This window comes from Canis lupus, chromosome 35 (assembly GCF_048164855.1).
Source record: "Canis lupus baileyi chromosome 35, mCanLup2.hap1, whole genome shotgun sequence".
Lineage (NCBI taxonomy): Eukaryota > Metazoa > Chordata > Mammalia > Carnivora > Canidae > Canis > Canis lupus.
In genome coordinates this window covers 13,055,892-13,078,950 of record NC_132872.1, presented here as the reverse complement: position 1 = coordinate 13,078,950, position 23,059 = coordinate 13,055,892, and the positions used below count along the sequence as shown (strand labels likewise).

The window sequence follows — 23,059 nt, the reverse complement described above, 5'->3', positions numbered from 1 at the left end:
TTTAGTTCCATACATTACTGAAAATGGGGTATGAGGTCTCCAGATAATTTGAAGAATTGTGCAATTATCTATTTCTCCCTTCGACTTTGTTAGTTTTTGCCTCAGGTATTTTGGAGCTCTTATTAGGTGTACATATGTTTAGACTTGCTGTGTTTTCTTGACGGTGGATCCTTTATCATTATAAAATGCCTTTCTTTGGCCATTGTAACAATTTTTTATCTTAATGCCTATTTTGACTGATATTGGTAAGCTGCTCTCACTTTCTTGTGGTTACTGCTTGCATGGTCTATCTTTTCTCATCTTTTTACTTTCAATCTGTTTGTGTCTTTGAATCTAAATTGTGTCTTATGGACAGCATATAGTTATGTCCTATTTTAAAATTCATTCTGCCAATCCTGTCTTTTAATTGGAATATTTAATCTGTTTACATTAGATGTAATTCCTTTTTTTTTAAATTTTTATTTATTTATGATAGTCACAGAGAGAGAGAGACAGAGAGGGGCAGAGACACAGGCAGAGGAGAGGGAGAAGCAGGCTCCATGCACCGGGAGCCCGACATGGGATTCGATCCCGGGTCTCCAGGATCGCGCCCTGGGCCAAAGGCAGGCACTAAACCGCTGCGCCACCCAGGGATCCCTAGATGTAATTCCTGATAACGTATTTTGGTTTTTGTTTTCCATAATTCTTCTTCTGTAAATGTCCTTTGTCAGGTTGAGGACTCTACCTTCTATTACTATTTTGCTGTGTGGTTTTTTCTTTTTTTTTTTTTTTTTTGCTGTGTGTTTTTAATCAGGAATGGATGTTAGATTTTGTCAGGTACTTTTCCTGTGTCTACTGAGATAATCACATGTTAATATTTTCAGTAAACATCCTTTTTTAATGGCTATATAATATTTTTGTTCAATTTTGATCCAAAAACACCAAGAAAATAAAACAAAAAAACTCTACATGCATAAGATGAGTGAGGCCTGGTATACTAGATGATAATTGCCAATCTAAGTAAAGAAACATAACTACATCTACTAGCACCATATGAAAGCAAGTAATAGTTCACTATATTCCATATATGCTTCAGAATAAATATGAAGTATGCAAATGCCTCACTTTAATAATGATATTGATAAATAGAAAACATCTAGAAGATGGCAACCAGCATGATAAGATTAGAAACAATGTGATACGAAGAACTGTTGAGTAAGCTGGTGTATTTAAGCTAGAAGCACGACATATGAGAGAGACGATTATATCTCTCACACAAAAAACCAACATGATATTTTCTCTTGCACTAAAAAGTAAAAGTTTCGGAGGTCAAACTCCTTATTCTCCTGAGAGAGAATGTATGAGGATTAGAGCCCCATAACAACTGACTGGGCTCCTCCTATCCTGGGAGATGTGCTGGCAGAGATTATATCACCCCATGTGAGGGATACTACAGAAGGATCTCTAGCTGACGGAGTGAAGAGGAGAGATCCGACTAGGTGTTCTTGAAGAATTTCTCTAGCTAAGAGCTCAAGACTTTGTCATTCCTGGGCTGGGGATTTTGTAGGAGATTTCTGTAGAGTCCTAAACACGGGGAATACTGCCAGAGGAGTTTACCAGTGATGTAGGAGTAGTCACACATGAGGAGCTGCCTCCACCATTGCTAGGCCTACCTTTATGTTGAGTAAAACAAATCAAATTCTGAGTATATTTGAGGAACCCTCACACACTAGTTCTGTGTACAAGCAATAGACTCCTAATGACATGAAACATTTTATAAATATAAAATGTTTAAATATGGCCCCCTTCAAAGTAAAGAGTCATCTAAGAATATATGGGAAGAGACACTCAGAGCATTAATTGCTATGATAATCATAAGAAGAATTACAAATAGGATATGTTAACTTTAAAAACACCATGAACTTACTGAGGATATAGATAATTTATATTGAACCAAGAAAAACTAAAGCCAATTATAAAACTAAGTAAAACCCAGAAAAGTCAAATAATATATCGTTTATTTTTTAAAACCATTAAAAAGACATCTTAGATACATTCATTAGATTAAAAGCTTAGAACAATGAGACAAGTTCTTACCATCAAACTTGTCATATTTCAAATGTCCACTGGCTTCCAGCACAGGAGGGATATTTGACACAGTGTCTTCAGCATCACCTTCGCTATCACTTACTAGTTCTTGCTTAAGTTTGGTGTCTAACCAGTCATTGACTAGCTCCTGAGCTATCAATAAAACAGAAAAAGTCTTTTTAATATTACTGTTACTTCAGAGACTTTCTTCATTCACTCAGTCAATATTAATTGAGCATCTATTATGTGTCAGGTACTGTGCTAGATGCTGGGAATAGAGCAGCAAACAAAACAGGACAAATAAAATCTACCACCAATGAAGTTTACATTCTAATTGGAGAAGAGAGACCATAAGTAAATAGGAAAAACAGAGTTGGCAAAGGAGAAATGGTGTGTAAGAAATAAAAGGTGGGTACTGACAGTTTTAAACTAGGGGTTCAAAGAGGTCTCACTGAGAAGACATTTGGGTAAAGAAGGGAAGAAAGTGAGGAAGCGAGCCTATGAATATGTAAGGAAATATTATTCCATGCAGAGGGAAAGCAATTGCAAAGGCCCTAGGAAGAGAATGTCCGGAGTGTTAGAAAAATAGCAAGGAGGCAGTGTGATGGGAAAGGAGTGAAGGGGGAATAGAAGAGATAAAGTAAAGTGGGAATGTGGGGATCAGGTTTAGAGCAGTGATTCTAGATCAGGGATGATATTGCCCCCCAAGAGACATCTGGCAATGTCTGGAGCCATTTTTGGTTATCACAATAGGGATAAATGATACTAACATCTAGTGGGCAGAGGCCAGATATGCTGCTAAACATCCAATAATGCAGAGGATAGCCCCCCAACTGCCCCCAAAATAATTATCTGGCCCAAAACATCAACAGTGCTGAAGTTGAAAATCCCTTGCACAGAAGTAGTGAACATCAATTAAGAGACAAATGTAATAATCCAGGAAAGAAGTGATAGTAGCCTGGATCTGCAGAGGAATTATTAAAATTGGTCCAATTTTATTATTTTTTTCTAATATTTTATTTATTCATGAGAGAGAGAGAGAGAGGCAGAGACATAGGCAGAGGGAAAAGGCATATGTTCAACCACAAAGCCACCCAGGTGCCCCCCAAATGATCCAATTTTAGAAAGTATTGTTTTGAGATAGAATTGATAGGATTTGCTAATGTAGTAGATATGGGAAGTGAGAGAAAGAAATCTACAAGGTTTTGTTTGGCCTAAGCAACTGTAAAAATAGAGATGCCATTTACTGAGATGGAGAAGGCCGAGGGAGAATATCAGGAATTCAGTTTTAGACTAGTTTGGTTTGAAATGCATAGGAGACATACAAATAAGAATGTCAAATAGTGGGGCACCTGGGAGGCTCAGTCGGTTAAGTGTCTGCCTTCAGCTCAGGTCATGATCCCAGGGTCCTGGGACTGAGCTCCACATCATGCTCCCTGCTCAGCAGGAACCTGCTTCTTCTCCCTCTGCCTGCTTGTGCTCTCTCTCTCTCTCTCTCTCTCAAATAAAAATCTTAAAAAAAAAAAAAAAAAAGATGTCAAATAGGTATTGGCTTATACCACTGTGGATTTAATGCCACAGAAGTAGATGAGAGTACCAAAGGAAGAAGATGGATAGAGTACCGGTTCTAGGAGTAAGTCCTGAGGAACTCTGGTATTTAGGGATTGAAGAGATAAGGCCGAACCAAGAAGAGACTAGGAAGGAGAGGCTACTGAGGTAGGAGGAAAACCAAATAATGTGCTGTCCTGGAAGCCAATTTCTATTTGGATTTCTTCCTTAGTGATATTCGGAAAATCTTCTTAAAAGTATACGTACGGGAGAAAATGTCTACTTTAGTAATACCTTCATCACTATCCTCATTATCCAACAGCTCTATGCATAGGGTATAAGGGTTTCAAAGAAGAAAAGTATGTATTTCAGCATTAGCTTCATCATTGTTACCACTAGCACATAGCTCTGAAGGAATGGAATGTTTCTTACATTAAATGATGCCAAAAAGCATTTAATATAGATAGGAATGTAGGAAATATAAACTAAACAACAATGAATCAAGGTAGTAGGAACCAAGTATAAAAAGTATACTAGCAACAAATGTGGGCTTTCAGAGGAAGGTAGAGAAAGTTGACATATTTACCAAGTAACTCTGTGTGCAGTAATTCAGACATTTACATGTATAGTAATTTATATGTAGAATAATTCAGATCTATTAAGTGCCATTCATTAGTAAATAGGGGTTTTCTATGAAGTACCCCAAAAGAAAAAAGAAATAGAACTTCCATTGGAGGGTTCAACTGTAGGAATACCTCCTGTTGGAGGAGAGGCTCTAAAGGCTGTATTAAAGCAGAACTTCTCAAAGTATGTTCCTCAGAACATTGATTCTTACTGAATATTTTTTTAAAGATTTTATTTATTTATTCATGAGATAGAGACAGAGACAGAGAGACAGAGGGAGAAGCAGGCTCCATGCAGGGAGCCTGACGTGGGACTCAATCCCGGTCTCCAGGATCACACCCCAGGCTGAAGGCGGCACTAAACCGCTAAGCCACCCAGGCTGCCCATGTTCTTACTGAATATTAACAGATGATGGAGGAGAGGAGAAAAAGAGGATATAAACCTTTGAAAACCATATTCTTCCCATACACTGGTACTTTCTAATATAAATCACTAATTCTTCAGGATATCAATATGGATTTCAGGATACAAAGAGTTTCATAATATAGAAAGCTTAGAAAATGAAGTAAACATTTTTTAAAACAGCAGAATTTCTCAGAAACTTCAAGAGGCTAAAGTATATTGTGTATTCCCACTAGTGGGCTGGGAGACGGGGTCGGCAAGACATAGCCTTGCCAATTTCTGAACCAATCTCCTTTCTGCATCTCCAGTTCTACTAACCCCCCAAGACCAAGGGCCATTATTGCTCGCCCAGACCACTGCACCAGCCTCCCGCTGATCTTCCTCCTCCCTTTTTTCTCCCCTATAATTCATTCTTCACATACTTAAAATGTTGTACAGTTGTACCTCTGCTTCAATCACTTCAATGATGTCTCATCATACTCAGAATAAAATCTAAATTATTTCCCCAGGCCTATAAGGCCCTATGTATGTAATAGGTCTTCTGCTCACTCCTGCAAGCTCATCTCCACTGGGAAGCTCCAGCCACACTGGTCTTCTTTCCGTTCCTCGAGCACCTCAAGCTTGTATGTACTTTAAGTCTTGATGCTACTTTTCCCTCTTTCTTGGTTACTCTTCTTCCATCACTGGCTCCTTCTTATTATTCAGGTCCAAACTTGAATGATTTATCACTACTTAATTATTTTAAGTTTTCTTTATTCCCACACCAGAATATAAACTCCATGAAAGCAAGGGCTTCCCCTCTCTTGTTCAAAATCTGTTCCTCCAGTGTCTAAAATAGTATCTGGCACAGACTATTATAGTATATACATATGTATGTATACATATGTATGGGTGTGTGTATATATATACGTATATATACATATATTAAAACATGTAATTTTTATTATGAATAAATTATATAAGGCAATAGTTATATAATACATATTTTTTTGAATAAAGACATACTGTGAGTAAATGGAAACCTAAATAATCCAAATGGAAGCTGGCTTCCAGGACATGGTCATTCTGACTGTCCTCCCACCTCTCTTGCCTCTCCTTTCCAATCTTATTTTCTGGCTTCTCCTGATTTCTTCACCCCTAAATGCTGGAGTTCCCAAGAGCATTAAACACCAAAATACTAAATTCCAGAGGAGTAAATGTTTTGGGGAGATAGGAAAGTTAGATCAGTTTTAGACTCTCTTCATAAAGAATAAAGTGGATTTACAACCCAGTGGTCAAATTATTTCATAATATTAGATCAGATTATTACGCTGCCCTTCATGCCACAGGACTGATACCTTATAACACTCACCAGTTAGCTCTATCATATCAAACTGCCTCTAGATGGGATTCCATTTCAGGAGACAAAATGGACCTTAAATATAGCCTTACCTGTAATTTTTTTTTTTTTAAGATTTATTTATTTATTTATTCAGAGAGAGAGAGAGAGAGAGAGAGAGGCAGAGACACAGGCAGAGGGAGAAGCAGGCTCCATGCAGGGAGCCCGACGTGGGACTCAATCCCAGGTCTCCGGGATCACACCGTGGGCTGCAGGCGGCGCTAAACCGCTGCGCCACCGGGGCTGCCCCTTACCTGTAATATTGGAGTTCACTCCAGAGTAAATTAGTTTCAGGGAGGTTGAAAGACACAAAAATTAAGAGAAAGAATAGTTGCTGTTCTGTACTTAGAAATGCATTAAAAAGTTATGTTTAATAAGCTATATTCTAAAGAACTGTCAACACTGCAACAAAAAAAATGTATGGTCTTACCTTCTGCATAGACTTCATCATGATCCTCTATTTGCTCCGATGTTTCCAAATCTACAATTTGGTTCCAAAGCCTTCTGGGCAAATGGGAATTTCTAGCAGAAAATGCTTTCGAAACTGCAAATTCTGAGGCTTTCTCCACCCTCTTCAATATAACAACAACAACAAAAAAATCCATTAAGATGACACAACTTTGTTCAGGGCTAAGGAACTTTTCTCCTACTCAAGAAACTGATTTTTTTTTTTAAAGATTTTATTTATGTATTCATGAGAGATACAGAGAGAGGCAGAGACATAGGCAGAGGGAGAAGCAGGCTCCATGCAGGGAGCCCGATGTGGGACTCGATCCCAGGACTCCAGGATCACGACCTGAAGCAGACATGCTTAATCGCTGAGCCACCCATGAGTCCCAAGAAATGGATTTTCTATCACCTACTGAGATACTTCCATTTTTCCATTTTTTGAAGGAACTGAGGCTTAAACACCCCAAATAATTTCGTTTTTTTAAACACGAATTCCAATATTTTACCAAATATTATTTTATTTTAAAGATTTTATTTATTTATTTATTTATTCATGAGACACACACACACAGAGAGGAAGGCAGACACATAGGCAGAGGGAGAAGCAGGCTCCATGCAGGGAGCCCAATCCAGAACTCCATCCTGGGACCCCAGGATTATTTTACCAAATTTTAACATGTACTCACAACATTTATTTTTGAACAAAAAGTTATTTAAACTTTAGATAACTTTTGTTTACAGCATTAGTAATGGGATCCTGACACCTGGATATTTTAAATAGAAAACAGTGTTTTATTAGCTACCAATGTCACTACGATTTGCATATGAATATGAAGAGGCAGATTAGCTATACTTCCTCAAATTACTAGCCCTGAAAAGAACTTCCCATCATATAAACAGTAGGCTCAATAAAATTGGGACAGAGTTGCTGAACTGTCATCATCCAGAATGTCTTAACAATAAAAATATGGCCTAATTCATGGGATTGGTTGAGGTGTGCAAACTGTGTTGGCACGTCGGTTCACCAGCACAGTATAAAAGAATGTATTTTACAATTATCCCCGACTTTTTCTCTCCCCACAAACTTGCTTTCCTCCACATCTGCTGTGTTCCCAAGCTTCCAACCTGGGCAGTTACCATTCCACTTTTTCAGTTCTCGGAATGAAAACCTTGGAGTCCTTCTTGGAGTCCTCTATTCCTTCCCTCCTACCCCATAACTAACCTATCAGGAAATCTGTTGCCTCTATTTTCAAAATATATCCGGGATCTGACCCCCCTTCTTGTCACCTCTACTGTCATCACCTGGTCCAAGGCACCCCAATTCCCTGATAGGTTTTCTGTGATAGTCTCTCACCACAGCAGACAATCCCTTTGAAATAAAAGCCAGATGTAACTCTGCTCAAAATCCTTTAACGGTTCTCTATCACATGCAGAATAAAAATCAAAGTCTTTACAATGTGCTTCAAGGCACTGCACCATCAGGCCCTCTGTGAGCTCTCCAATCTTATCTACTACACCCCACAGTCACTCGACTTCAGCCACACTCACCTTGTGCATCCCTCCTCAGATATATGCCAAGCAGGGCCCCATCTCGTGACCTTTGAGCTTACTTCCTCTCTGCTGGACTGCTCTCCCTCGATGGCCATACAGCTCTTTTCCTGGCCTCCTCTTGACCTTACTCAAATGTCACCTTCAGAGTAAGGCTTTGTCCAACTGCCCTACAGGAAACTGTAACCACCCTCTTCACAGCTCTCCCTATTCCCCTTCTTTATTTTCTCTATGGCACTTAAGACCTTATAACATATTTTACCATTTATTGTCCCCCTTAGTAGAATGTGAGCAGGCATGTTTGTTCTCTTCATGCGTGAAACCCACAGTATCCATAACAGTGCTTGGCAGACAATAGGTGCCCATAAATGTTAAAAAACAAAAACAAAAACAAAAACGAATACATGTAAAATTTATTTTTTGAAAGCTGTATTTGAGAGAGAGAGAAGGCACATGTGCTGGGGGAGGGGCAAAAAGAGAGGGACATACTACCTGCTGAGCAGGGACCTGACACAGGGCTGGATCCCAAGACCCTGAGATCACAACCTGAGCTGAAATCAAGAGTTGGACACTCAACTGACTGGGCCACCCAGGTGCCCCTAAAACTTATTTTTAAAAGCTGCACTTTCCCACAGTTTATATTGTTGCCTGACCTATTTTGAAAATGATTTTTCCTCTTGCCCTTCATAGAAAGGCTGGTAGTACCTCTGCCAAAACTTGCCAGCGGCTTTACCTTTTAAATTCTCAAGGGTTTCACATATTATGTTTGAATTAGAAACAAAGGAATAAAGTTGAAAAGCCAAGGGTAATTTGAAAAACATGTAGAAAACAGAACACACAGGAAAAGATATGAATCAGAAAAAAAATAAAAACATGATCTAATCAAGGTTAGAATACAGAAAGTATCATTCACTCTTTATGAGGTCACTCTGGAGAGATCTGTCTCCCACATTATTTCTTGGCCTCTGATGTGCCCAAATTGAGGACGGTCGATATGCCATTTCTTGTATGGTCACAAGATGCTTGGCACATAGTCCTTCCCTTTAAGGTTTTCAAATTCTAAGACAGTAAGTTGAATTTCACATAGATCACGTGTGCATGTTATATACACATATATGTAAATAATGTACAAATAAATAGGTCGACTTTCAGTTTTTAAACCAACACTCACAGGGATGCCTGGGTGCTCAGTGGTTTAGCACCTGCCTTCAGCCCAGGGCGTGATCCTGGAGTCCTGGGATCAAGTCCCATGTCCGGCTCCCTGCATGGAGTCTGCTTCTCCCCCTGCCTATGTCTCTGCCTCTCTCTGTGTGGGTCTCTCACGAATAAATAAAATCTTTTCTTAAAAATAAAGAAATAAATAAAATCTTAAAAAAAAATAAACCCAACACTCACAAACAAAAAATAAATAACAAAAAGAGGATTGCAGACTTAGTGTCTCAGGCTACGAGTGAAAGAAAAATCTGTAGGATAGGTTATGTCACCTGAATTGCAATTGGTAGATTCTTGGCAAAGGAGGCAGAGAGAGAGTTTGGAGGTAAGGAAAGACTTAGGTTGGTTCTAAAGAACTTGGTCACGGGATGGTTACAAGGAAGGGAGTAAGGAGAAATGTCTGCTTGGCTCTTACAAAGCAAGTGTTTGGGATATCCCTTAACATGAAAATTTTGGCAAAAAAAAAAAAAAATACTAGATGATATTAAGGATTAGAAAGTCTCTGTATTTCCTTGTTTAAGATATCCCATCCTAACCATTTTTCTTTTTTTCTAACCATTTCATACAAAGTAAATATGTGAGATATAGAAGGTCTTACATTAAAGTTCAATAAAACAAAGTGTGAATTTAACAAATTCTTTAAGCAAGTTGACTGAAGGCCTGAAGGCTACTGAGGGGAAAACAAAACTAAAAAGGACCAAAGAGTTCCCTTTTATCTACCTGCCTACTCAATACCTACTTATTTACTGTGTCATGTGCCACATGTGCAAGAAACCACTCAAGAATAGCTCTAAAGTAACACAGGGAGATTAGAAAGAAACCCCGAATACCTTCAAAAGTTTACTACTCAGTAACTGTGTTATGTGTAAGTATATGATTTGTAAAGGAAGCATCCCAGTTATTCCCATGATCTTATAAATGCTCAATATGAGCTCCTCATGTCCCACTATGCACATCAATCCCACTGTCCCACGCAATGGCAGAAACAGCAGGTACAATGCACTCCTTCATTTCCTCAAGGCTGGGAGGTAGAAGCACAAGTTCCTTAATATGCCCTCAAGTGCAAACTGCATGTTTATAAATAACAGTTTTGGGAGTAATAGATTTTTGAAAGTGCCCAATTGTTTTTTCATCACTCTATACAAGCAAATGCTTGACATGGTCTCTGTTATGTATAAATGGCAAAATAATTCTGAGGGGAAAAGTGTTAGAAGATGGGACTAGGTGGTTGAGGTGGGCGAGGAGAAGTTGTTCACTGAGAGGGGCATCTCAAGCTGAGCCTTAAGGGAATGATCAGGATTGGCCTCCCAGAGAGGAATGGTATTCCAGGTTTGGGGGATCAGTGTGAGTCAGAGCAAAGGGAAGATAGGGAGGCAGGAGACTGGCATGACAAGAGGCACACAGAGTCCCAGCAAAGGGGCCGTTACAGGTAGATTGATATCATAGTTTGACTGACAGAGAGCCTTAAATGCCCATCTAGAATTTAGTTTCATTGGATGGCATACAAAATCCCTGAAGGTTCAAGAATAGAGAATCAATGAAAATGTTTAGAAAGCTCAAGTATCAGGGCAGCTCAGGTGGCTCAGCGGTTTAGCGCCACCTTCAGCCCAGAGCATGATCCTGGAGACCCGGGATTGGGTCCCATGTCGGGCTCCCTGCACGGAGCCTGCTTCTCTCTCTGCCTGTGTCTCTGCCTCTCTCTCTTTGTGTCTCTCATGAATAAATAAATAATCTTAAAAAAAAAAAAAAAAAGAAAAAGCTCAAGTATCAAAGTAACAGAATGCACAGTAGTAAAGAGATGAGTTAGTTTATCAAATCAGGATGAGGATAAATTATAAATCACGGTGAAGTGTTGCATTTTGGGTGAGCTTCCCCACAATTCACAGTTCTACTCAAGCATCTGTCTGAGTCTAAGTGACTTCAGCATCCCTGAGGAAGACTCACCAACAGTTGAGCCTCCAGGTTTGCTTGATCTACAATATTCCAATGGCCTTTCCTGCTACTGTACTTCAGCAACTCACTGACATGGACATCACAGAATTTTCCATTGTTCAGCCCCAAAGCTGATAACCCCCACCCCAACATCACCTCCTGTCCATCTCCCTCTTTTAGTCCCCCTCCTCCACTACATTAGTGTTGCACCTAATCACATCCTCAGTCACTATGGGTCTCCTCTTCCCAACCTAGGAGTCCTTAAAGCGTCCTCTCCTTCCTACTCTGCATGGATATTCAGCTACTCTCTTACAGAGCCCTCAAATCTCTTCTCTCTTTGCCCCTCCAGTGAAACCTTCAAACCTGGATCAATCTGATCTACCAGTTTTTGCTACCACATAAAATTCTGGTTACCAACTTCAGCCAAAGTCCCCAGTGCTGCCCTGGTAATCTTTTCTGTTCTCCAGAAAGCCCTTTCTTGACCATCAACATGCTCCACACCCCTTTCATATTCTCTCCCTTGTTCCACGTAACCAGATCTGAGCTGATTCTGAGAGAGTGGTGCACTCAAAGGGATTTGGAAGTCTTAGTTCCAGAGGTCCTACCTGTTTAGGATGCACCCAGAGTGGGATAGGTCAGGGAACAAAATCAGAAAAGATGACAGCAATGAGCGAAAAAGTAAAGGAGAAAAAAGAGAAAACACTGTTTTAAAAAGATACTGAAGCAGGATTTCTGGAATAAAAAAAAAGTGATAACTGTATCAAATGAACCTTACACAAGTTCGGGGATGAAGAACAGATTTGATCAGGAAGTCCTTTCTGAGAGCTGTTTCTGTGGAGTGGTGAGAAACAGGAGCAGGAAGAAAATTCCTATAGACACCAGAGGATAGTAAGATGCAGGGGCCAGGAATCTAGGCTATACTCCCAAAGACACTGGATAAGAAAAAGATGCTGCACCATAATCAGAATGGACCCAGCAGGGTCAAGTAAGGACTTACTGATTTTTTTTTTTTTTTTTTTGAGATGGGAGATTTGAGGGCATAAGGGAGACAGTGCTACTGCAGAAGTTTTAGAGAAATGATAAAAGGAATGATAAAAATCTAACGGGTCAGGCTGACAAGTGCATAAGTCAGAGCAGAATTTTAACCTCTTTCACTTAGAGGCGGTAACTAAATGTGCAATTAAGCCCTGCAGGGGGTTGGCATTGGGACTCTCAGCACTGACATGGAAACTAGGCTTAGGAGGAGGCTGGGGAGTGGGTTTCCCAGGGGCTGGCCTCCGCAATGGCAGATCCATTCAGCCCTTCAGCAGAGCCAGGAAGCCTTCCCGGCCTGTCTGCATTAGCGTCCCCCACTGCATGCTTCTATTACATCCTTTATTCTCCCGACGGTTTTAAGTAAGTTGTTTAACCTCCACTGGACTATAAACTCTGGGAAGGCAGGAACTATACCTGCCCCCAGCACTGTTTTATCTTCAGTGTCCAATGGAGAGGGCGAACACTTAGAAGGCTCTTAATAAATACCGGCTGGATAAATAGTTAACATTGATTACATCTGGCCTAGGTTCCATCTGGCCTGGTGCTTATAATGGCTGTCAATTTAGATAAGTAAAAGCTCTTCAAAATACTACCAGGCAGAAAGATATTTTCCCAGGAAAAGGCTGCATGATTTGGAAACATATGCTGCACAAATGAATTGAGTATGGCAAGTTGCCAAACTGACCCTCAGCGGCATGCACCTGAAGGAGTTTAATAGTACTTTCAACTCAAATGGTACTTGGACTCAAAAATACAGACCTCAGGCCTGGAAGACAGCTCAGAAAGTCACCTAATTCAATCCCCGCCCTCTCCCTCCCCCACCCCCCCCACGCACAGAATGTTCAAACATATTCTTCATTAGTCCTAAAATTAAGTGGCCATTTTAGAATCCACTTGAATACCTCCATTGACAGGAAATACAGCTCTTTATGAGGATGTCCACTCCATTTTTGGATCTCTCCAATTATTAGAAAATTCTTATGATGCATGCACAGCTTTCACCTCATGCACGGGATGCACTGTAACTATGGTACAGTCCTTCCAGTATCTGAGGGAGGCCACCACATTCCCTCTTACAGCTTGCCCTCTGCTCCTTTAGTCCTCTTCATGGGATCCTCACAGCATTTCAAAGAGCATGTCTATACCCATTTTCTTGTCATTCATAGTTCCATGAGAATGAACAGGATAATGCAAACAAAATACTACAGGGTATAAAACTAAAGTAACCCAGATAAGAATAAAAATAGCAAGACGTGTGCAAAACAGAGATCTATTAGTATTCCTTTCCATCAGGCTATGTCTGACTTTTAACTCTCTATTTTAACTAGGCTGTAGCCTTACCTTAATCCAGTGTTCCACATTGTCAGGGTCAAAGGCAGGCTGGAGATAATATATACAGAATATTAATACACAGCAATAACTTTATCAACTTTGCCAATTTAATCTATCCCTCTGACTAAAGCATATGGAAAAGTGTCCTTTTTCTTTCGCCAAGCCATTTCATCAGCAAGTTCAGCAAGCACACAGAATGATGATCAGAGGAAGAAACATGAAGCCTTACTCCGGGACTTCTGTTTTTATCTCCTACCTAGGCCCACCTGGAGATTCTAATTTAATTGGTCTGGAATAGTGCCCAGGTGTCAGTTTTTTTTGTTTTTTTTTTTTTTTTAAAGGTCTCCAGAGGGGCACCTGGGTGACTCAGTTGTTACGAGGCTGACTTGATTTTGGCTCGGGCCATGATCTCAGGGTCATAGGATCAAGCCCTGCGTCTGTCTCTGCACTCAGCATGGGTCTGCTTGTCTCTCTCCCTCTGCTCCTCCTCTCGTGCTCTCCCTCTCTCTAGTAAATACAAAAAAATCTTAAAAATAAATAAATAAAGCTCTCCAGAGCCAAAATAGAGGAATGCTAGATATATTCCTTATAAAAACCCAAATAAGTACTGATTAGCCAGTTTATTCAAATGTCATGGAAGCAAATGTACTTGGAGAAGGGTATGCCCTTTTCCTCGGTTCAAGTTTTCAAGAATAACTTGTAGTAAGGGGCTTTACTATCTTACCTATAACAGGAATATTGTTTGGTCCAATAGTAACTGGGGAGTGGGGTGGGAGATAATCAATCTTCTGTCTTACAAAGCAGAAAATGAAGTGAAGATCACGTATATTTCTACCCGGGTCGGTCTAATAGTCACTTAACAAATAGAAGTATATGCTTTGCTAATATTTCAGGTGGGTCTTTAAAAAAGGGAATATCTAAACTAGCATGCCGTCACATGGAGGAAGGAAAGGTATAATACTCTCTCACATGACACTTCACCTTCAAAGCACCTTTTTTTTTTTTTTGAACCTTCAAAGCACCTTAAGATAACTAATTAATGCAGCTGTACAGCTGATTAATTTTGTCACTGCAACAAAAAAAGAGCTGATCGTATTAAAACTCAACTGAACTTCAAGAAGCTCTTGTGCTTTTTCCTTTTTATCCCCTAGGCAGTAACAATGAGCACTAGCAGGAAAAATCCTTCCTTTTAGAGTCTCACGAAATTGTCCTAAATTTTCGCCTTCCATCATCAAGTCTATACCCATAACCTATTTGGGATCCAATCTATTGTGGCACAAGTTACATTACAATTGGACCAGACTCTTTCCAACTCTAATGCTCCTATCTACATCCTCTGGTATCTAGGGCAAGATATTTACCAAGTGGAATGTGTCTGGTGCATTATTTAGCTGGTATATTTAGAATAAACTGCAAGCACAGTCGCCTAGGGCCCTAAGAGAATGCCACATGTCTACAGATATATATTTTTTTTTTAAGAAAGTGTAACTTCAGGGTGAAAACAGCTGGTGAAACTGCTCTAGAGCTGAAAGCTGAGAAGCCACTCCATTTTGGTACTCTCACTTACATTTAAAGCATTTATTTTTGTGACTGTTAAAAAGGTGGTCTGCGGAAAGCACACACCGTGTGACTGTGACTTTGCACACAGCATTTTTGTACGTTTTTAAGTTCAAAACGGGGTTATCAGTTTCCCGGGTCTTTCGGTGCTGATGCATCCAAGGAGGTAACAGGTATAAAAGGGAAATGTTGAATTCAGAAAATTTCAAGTAAATCAAGTGTTGATACCTCCAATATGCACTTAACATTCTTTTTTTTTTTTTTTTTTTTTTTTTTTTTTTTTTTAGAGAGAGAGATTTTATTTATTCATGAGAGACACAGGCAGAGGGAGAAGCGGGCTCCATGCAGGGAGCCCGATGCGGGACTGGATCCCAGGACCCCGGGGTCACGCCCTGGGCCGAAGGCAGATGCTCAACCACTGGCCACCCAGGTGCCCCCTCCACTTACACACCTGATCAAGTTCCTTTTTGACAACTTCATGGAAATTTGGAAGAGGAATATGAGGAGAAGACTAACATGAAGATCTCCCCTCTCCAATAAAGATCTAAAATTTGGGAGACGTTTAGAAAAAAAAAAAAAAAAAAGTGCAAGAACTTTCCTAAAATTGTGGGAGGGTGGGTATGGGAGGCCAGGGAGTTCGGGATGCGCACTCCCAGCCGTCTCCCGTTCAAGGAACCATGTGATGGAGACAGATCTTCAACTATACAGCCCACCAAAGCTATAAAGTAGCCAGACCCCGGAGTGCACAGGCCCCCTGCACCAGGGCAGCCGGGGCGAGAGGGAGCCAGGTAAGGATGCCCCTGGGGGAAGACGGAGGTAGCGCAGCCCGGCCGGCGGGCCTCGGGGCCGGCGCCCGCCCCCCTAGAGCTCCCGATTCGGATGGATCACCTTGGGACTCGGCTTCCTTGTCATTCGTTTCCAGCGATTCGGCCCTGTCCTCTTCCTTGAGGAGCACCCTTCCTGGGGCGCCGGCAGCATTTTGCAGGTTCAGGCCCGGACCACCGCAAAGCTGGAACGAGCGCTCCGTTGCCGAGCCTGCTTCCGGGTCTCCCTGGGAGTTGTAGTTCCTCCGGCCGCAGGGAAGGCGTGTGTGGGGGCGCCGCGGAACCACCACTCCCAGGGGGCTTCGCGCGGACGGAACGCGGTAGCTCCGTAACCCATGGCAACGGCAGCGCTCCCGTGGCCTCGCGGTCCCCAGAGCTCGCTTTCATATTACCTTTGCTTTTTTTTTTCCTGGCGCCGGCTGATGACGCGGCGCTCCCTGATTGGCTCTGAAGCGGAGGCGGTGGTTTAGGGGGCCGAGAATGCTGCAGGCCGGACACGTGGTAGCGAACTACGAGGAGTTTTGAGGGGTCTCAAGGCCAGAATAAATCGGAAGGGGTGCAGGTAAGTGCCCCGTTTCCCTGTTAGAGCGGGGGGGCTGCAGTGGGTGCACGGGTCGCGCCGCGGCCAGACGCGTTCCGGTTCTGTGGCAGCAACCCGGGCGCTACTCCCGGACTTGTGTCTCCATCCCGGTTCTGGCTCTCTCCTGGTGGGTCTTGGGTTCTCGGAGTCCAAATTCTCCCAAATCGTGGAAGCTTCGCTGCATCTCTAAGGAAATAGGGCCTCCTTCGACCGGCCTCTGCTCGAGAGTCAAGCTGTCAGCCGGAAGTGTTCTCTGGCCTGCCCTGGATGCTTGGGAGGCTTGGGGCCACCTCGAATCCCTGAGCCGAGGGCTGCGCGGGGACCAGGCCGCTGGAGGGGGCCTCGGGGCGAGGGAAAAGCCATGCTTACAGACTGAGCTTATTAGATGCTCTCGGAGACGGTACCTGCAAAGGATACGTGGGTTTGTAAGGCAGGGCAGTGGTCTACACAGGGAGCTTTGAACTCAGCTTTGTGGCTCCAAGACCCGAGACTCTTAGTAACGCAGACCCTCAGTTTACTTACCTGCAAACGGGAAGCGATGGTACTTAAATCATCGGAGGGCTGTAACGGCGAAAAATCAACATCAACCTAGCGCTCTGCCAGGAAACCTAGACTACACTGGACTTGAGATTGGTGAAAATGAGATGAGGGAAGCTGTGCCCGCCCTCATACTCTTGCAGAGGTCGTAGGACTTGCTCTGTCACTCGAGCGTCCATCAGAAGGGTGATGGTTGAGTAAGGGGTGTCACATCCGAGCTATGTAATACCACGACGTAGTTCTTTTAAAACGGTGAGTTAGTTCTGTGTCTCTTCTGCAGGAAGGAGATCCATTTTCCTCCTGGGGAAAAAGCAAGCTGCAGAGACCTGCGTACACTGCGGTATGTTTCCGTTGTTAATAAAAATAAAATAATAAAATAAAATAAATAAAATAAAATAGTAAAGTAAAATAAAGTGAAATAAAGAAGTAAAATAAAGTAAAATAAAATAAAATAAAATTCCCCCACCCCCACCCCATATATGAGTATGTTTAAATGTTTGTACGAAGTGTGGAGAAAGGTTGTGGAGGCTGGGAGGATGGATAGAGGCAGAGAAAGAAGAGAAGGGAAAACAAAAACAATGACAACACCATAGCAAAATGGAAAATAACGACTATGAAATTGCATATTAACGTTACAGTTAATGTGTAATCATTGCGTATGTATATGGACAAGATGGGGCTTCTAAGAGGCTGTCAGCCTCTAAAGCTGGACTTCTGTGATTCGAGTCCTGGCTTGACACTTCCCAGATGGTGACTCTATGACCCTCAGTTTTCTTATATTAAAATGCACTTAGGCAGGGGATCCCTGGGTGGCTCAGTGGTTTAGCACCTGCCTTGGGCCCAGGGTGTGATCCTGGAGACCCAGGATCGAGTCCCACGTCAGGCTCCCTGCATGGGGCCTGCTTCTCCCTCTGCCTGGGTCTCTGCCTCTCTCTCTTTCTCTCTCTCTTTCTCTATGTCTATCATAAATTTTAAAAAAAAAATCTTAAAATGCACTTATGGAGTTGATATAATGATGCATTTTAGCAGGGTTAATATGTAAAGGACAGTAAATGCCCAATAAATGTTAGTTGTTACTAATTGTCATTATGTAAAGTTGTTGACTTCTATTGTGATCACTGACATATTTGACTTCTACCATCTTATTTTGTATTTTCTCTATTTGATGTGCTTTTTTTGGTTTCTTTTCCTTTTTCTTGCCTTTTATTCTATTAACCAGTTCTTTTTTATCATCCCCCATCCCTCACCAATGGGATCAGAAATTAAGCATTGCTATTAATCTTTTAGTGTTTCATTTATTTATTTATTTATTTATTTTGCTTCTTTTAAAATTTTTGACACACATACTTAATACTTGACATGATTCATTATCCCTCTCCCCCTCCCAAATAGTGTAAGGATTTTAGAATACTCTCTATCTTCTGTTACTGTTTTCTAGAATTCTAAAGTCCATCATTTCTGTATCTTTCTAACTCAACTCAGGGCGCCATGTTGTTTAGAAATCCTTCAGACTTCTTTCTTTCTTTCTTTTCTTTCTTTTCTTCTTTCAAGATTTTATTCATTCATGAGGGACACAAAGAGAGAGAGAGGCAGAGACACAGGCAGAGGGAGAAGCCGGCTCCATGCAGGGAGCCCAACGTGGTACTCGATCCTGGGACTGCGGGATCATGACTGAGCCCAAGGCAGATGCTCAACCGCTGAGCCACCCAGGCGTCCCCAGACATTTTTCTATGCATATAGAAGCATTGTGGTGTATGGGTGTACACGTGTTTATAAATACGTATCCAGTTTTTCTTTCACAAAAAAATGTGCTCACCTAAGCTTGCTCTTTTCCCTTAGCATGTTATAGTCATCTGCCATGACAGTCTTTAGAGAATTCATATAAAAAACATTTAGAGATTCCTTCTTTCCTGAGGGAATGCTGGAGAGTTGGGGCGGGGAATGTGTGGCTCTAAAAGTATTAGGACAGGTACAATGCTACCAGAGGTGGGGGTAATCTTTGTTAGCCCTTGAGAAGACCTAGATCCACTGACAGCTTATTAAAGTTTTTTCCATGAACCATTTCCAGATAGTTTTTTTTTAATGGTTTTTCCTTAAGACTTTTCCAGAAATTCCATTTGTGGAAGTGAAGTGTGAATGTATATTTAGAAATCATAATACCACAAATCTTAGAAGATACCTACAGTGAGTGACCCACAAGGGAAAGGGTGATGATGAGGGGAAATAAAAATTAGTTAACATTTTGGAGACTATTGGTTTTGTTTCTTGAGAAATTTGCTTGGTTTAGATTATATCCCTCCCAAAGCATGTTTTAAAAAACATGTGTGAGAATATATGTTTATGTGTATTTATACTTACATTACTCTGTAATAAAAACTTGCTGTATTTGAGCCGTAGAAAATGGGTGCACTTATAAAAATTACCATAAACTCAACAGTGAATGGGGAAAGAAAAGTGTGGTTCTTCTAGCTCTGGGCAAAGTTGCTTGTTATTTTTTTTAAATGTTGATTTCCAGCATTAGAAAATGCCTTCTGATAATTGTATTCATTCTCACGATACAGAAAATCACTGACAATAGCAATTTATCTATTATAATACTCTTTCTTAAATGCAGCTGTCTACTTTTCCTTGTTTGCTTTTTTCTTTGGTGACATGTTGATTTATCATCATTAGGATGGGACTCTTAAGAAGCTCCAAACAAGGGCGCCTGTGTGGCACAGTCAGTTAAGTGTCGGCCTTCGGCTTAGGTCATGATCCCAAGGTCCTGGGATTGAGCCCGACATCGACTCCCTGCTCAGCAGGATAGCCAGCTTCTCCCTCTCCCCGTGCTTATGTGTGCTCATGCACGCTCTCTCTCTCAAATAGAGAGAGAGAGAGAGAAGCCCCAAACAGCAGATGTGAGTACATAGCATCAGAGTCTTACACTGTGGAGAAAGCCAAGTGGATATTCCTCTCCAGTTGACCTAGTTCAGTATACTAAACTGAGGATTTTGAATTTTATCTTTAAAAATATGGGCGTTAAACCCTCATGCATTGTATCACAGGAGAATCCATCTCTGCATCTAAGAACATGGTGGCCCATGTCTCTAGAGCAAATAACGGACTTGGGGAAAAGAATGAAGAAAGCTATTTCTTCAATTGAGGAAAGAGTGAGAAGGGGAGATAGAATATGCTTTCAGAATTGAATGAATGAATGATCAATCACATTTGAAGCTCTTTCTATTAAAATATGGGGACTCCTAGAACATGTTCATTGTTTCCTTCCACAAGGATAGGTCTAAGAAGTCCCCAAGAGGAAGCTAAGTCTTGGAAGCCAAGAATCTGGGCTTCCAGATTTAGCTGCTGCTTCCTTCTTGAACAATCCCTGTGTCTAACCTTGGGGAATCTGAGTTTGGTTATATTAGAGAACCAGTGAGTTTCCTTTCAGTTGTCTTTACGTATGTAATCATTACTTACCCTTCCTATTCCAGATAATATGATCGTGTGGCATTTAGATTCCTGTGCAGTACCCCATAGGGCATGAATACAATAACTGGTCCTCCTTCCTTTTTTGGTTCTCAGATTAAATAATGTGCATTCTGATTTTGTAGTTCAGTCTTTGAGATTGTTTTGTTTGAGCCTGACCCTGAGAGTGGATCTGTGCTAGGTGTATGTACAAGATCAAGCTCCAGGGCTTGCTACACAAAAGGACTAGGGTCTAGTCTGCCAAGATCCCTGATAAAAGTAATGCTAAATTGCTTATGAATTGCATGTATGTTTCATGTGGTTTCTCACCTCTGTTTGGACACCATAGAAGAACAATTGGAAAATAACCTCACTTCTCAGAAAATCTCTGTATATCTTTTGATGTATATTGTTCCATATAGTTTAATAAACACCAGGATACCATTTTGTAACCCGCTTTCTTTGCTTAATAACATATTAGGAGAAATTGTTGTGTTGCCTAGTATTCTCTCAATTAGAGAAAGGAAAATTGGATCAAATCAGTAATCAGTATGGCCTAAAGAATGTAGCCTTCTTCTATATGCATTTTCAGGGCTGAAAGCTAGCTTTTGGCAAAAGAGTACAGACTCTTTTGCCAAAGATTAGTCCTGGGGCAGCCCCGGTGGCTCAGCAGTTTAGAACTGCCTTCAGCCCAGGGTGGGATCCTGGAGACCCAGGATCAAGTCCCACGTCGGGCTCCCTGCATGGAGCCTGCTTCTCCCTCTGCCTGTGTCTCTGCCTCTCTCTCTCTCTCTCTCTCTCTCTCTCTCTGTCTCTCATGAATAAGTAAATAAAATATTAAAAAAAAAAAAAAAGATTAGCCCTACTCTTGTCCTTCCTTTGATTTTCATCAGCACACATAAAAATTGCATGACTGAATTTTAACGTGGCTGATGTCATCCTTTTGCTCTGGATCTTTGGGGGAAGGGGTCTTATTCCCTTGTGTGTCTTCTCCCATTTCCTTCTTCCTGATATCTAAAACAATCATCCACTGGAAGTAGTAATAAACATGTTGTCATTTATCATCGTGTAAATCGTTTACTTTCTTTGTAAAATGCTTAATTAGCCTTTAGATGTCATGTAACTCCTGAGTTTATTGTTGTTTTCTTAGCAGGACCTAGAGGAATCACTTAGGATGAAGCTGAATCTTACCAAGGTAGTTAATGGCTGTCGCCTAGGAAAAATAAAAAACCTGGGCAAAACAGGGGACCGCACCATGGACATTCCAGCCTGCCTTCTGTACACCAAGACCGGCTCTGCCCCACACCTGACCCATCAGACACTGCACACTATCCACGGGGTTCCTGCCATGGCTCAGCTTACACTGTCCTCGTTGTAAGTGTTAGATCCGATCATTTAAGTATCAACTCTGGCAGCAGCTTAGATACCTTAATAAGGTACAGTAAAAAGAAAGACTTTTTTGATTATATGCACAACATTTATAGATTTTCAGAATGAAATTAGGAGATGTCTACTATCAGACAGCCTCTGGCCCTAATCTGGAAGCCACAGGCCAGACCTGCATGTCAGAGCTGCATCACTGTTCCTCTGATTCAACTGTGTCAGCATGGTGACCCTCATTGCCACCACTCCCAGAGGTGACGGAGCAGGGAATGCTCTGTGAGAACTAAACTTGGACTCCAGAGGCTGTCTGCACACACCAGCCTCACACCTTTCTCTGTATCTGCACCCGTACTTGGTACTACCTTATGAAAACAAAACTGATGGAGTTAGATCATTTGATGTAATGTACATACTGACTTTATGCTTAATTGGAGAACCTCTGCTATATGATGAAATAACTCTGTGATACAGTCTTAATCACAGTGATTTTAAAGGGTAGAAGGGAGGAAGAAGATCAGGCATTTGAAAGCACTTGATCTTTGCCAGTTTCTGTTCTCACAGAACTACTTGTAAGTTGAAGACCTGTTTTCTGGCTGAAGAACACAGCCTAGTGAGTTGGGACTCTTGAATACCGGCGTACTTCGTTGTACAAGACTATGTTTACCGTCACGTAGCTCATTTGAGTGTAGAGAAGTGGGTGTCAGTTGTCTCAGACAGTATGTGTAGAACAATTCATTTTTACGCATTTTTCTGTTTTGCTTTCAGGGCAGAACACCATGAAGTCTTAGCAGAATATAAGGAAGGAATTGGAAAGTTTATAGGTAAAACTCGAGTTATTTGTGTTTGCCTTATGATGTATTAATTTGAAGTGTGGAGGTGCTGTTGACTGATCTTTCATTCATACATTTACTTGTTCATTAATTTAATGAGCGTTTATTGGGCATCTAAGAACCACATATTGGGGATTTAAAGATGAGTAGAACTCTTGCCTCCCCAATAGAGCTCAGAGCCTGTCTGGGATAAAGAAATAATTGTAGTAGGGTATAGTGACCACATTTGTAGGATTAGGGGTGTGTACATGTACATGAGAACCCAGAGGGGGAGCACATTACTTGCTGTAGGGTAATGGTGGAAGGAGGTCAGACTAAAGAAAGGATTCTTCACTTGATCTTAGCCAAAAGGCTGAGAAGCGATAAAAAGAAAGGA

The 23,059-nt window shown here is 41.3% G+C and overlaps 2 protein-coding genes across 8 annotated transcripts in view; one reads left to right on the top strand and one right to left on the bottom strand.

The window, feature by feature from the left end:
• The window catches only part of CCDC191 (coiled-coil domain containing 191), an 88,640-nt gene extending 72,476 nt beyond the window's left edge, over positions 1 to 16,164 (bottom strand). The window contains exons 1-4 of one of the 4 annotated variants that reach the window (XM_072811667.1): positions 15,974 to 16,164; positions 13,538 to 13,576; positions 6,450 to 6,591; positions 2,077 to 2,220 (exon numbers count right to left, since the gene is read on the bottom strand). In XM_072811667.1, coding sequence (XP_072667768.1) covers positions 2,077 to 2,220; positions 6,450 to 6,591; positions 13,538 to 13,576; positions 15,974 to 16,063 — 415 coding nt within the window. In that variant the 5' untranslated portion in view covers positions 16,064 to 16,164. The remainder of the gene's footprint in view (positions 1 to 2,076; positions 2,221 to 6,449; positions 6,592 to 13,537; positions 13,577 to 15,973) is intronic. The other 3 variants (XM_072811669.1, XM_072811668.1, XM_072811670.1) reach the window with 3 other exon arrangements.
• Positions 16,165 to 16,324: 160 nt separating this feature from the next.
• QTRT2 (queuine tRNA-ribosyltransferase accessory subunit 2) overlaps positions 16,325 to 23,059 on the top strand; it is a 144,624-nt gene continuing 137,889 nt past the window's right edge. For 3 of the 4 annotated variants that reach the window (XR_012024224.1, XM_072811675.1, XM_072811677.1), the window contains exons 1-4: positions 16,325 to 16,471; positions 17,307 to 17,366; positions 21,624 to 21,844; positions 22,619 to 22,674. Coding sequence is in view for 3 of the 4 variants with exons in the window: in XM_072811675.1 (XP_072667776.1) it covers positions 21,645 to 21,844; positions 22,619 to 22,674 (256 nt within the window). In the remaining variant the exon portion in view is untranslated. Of the gene's footprint in view, positions 16,472 to 17,306; positions 17,367 to 21,620; positions 21,845 to 22,618; positions 22,675 to 23,059 lie in introns of all 4 variants that reach the window. The other variant, XM_072811676.1, reaches the window with a different exon arrangement.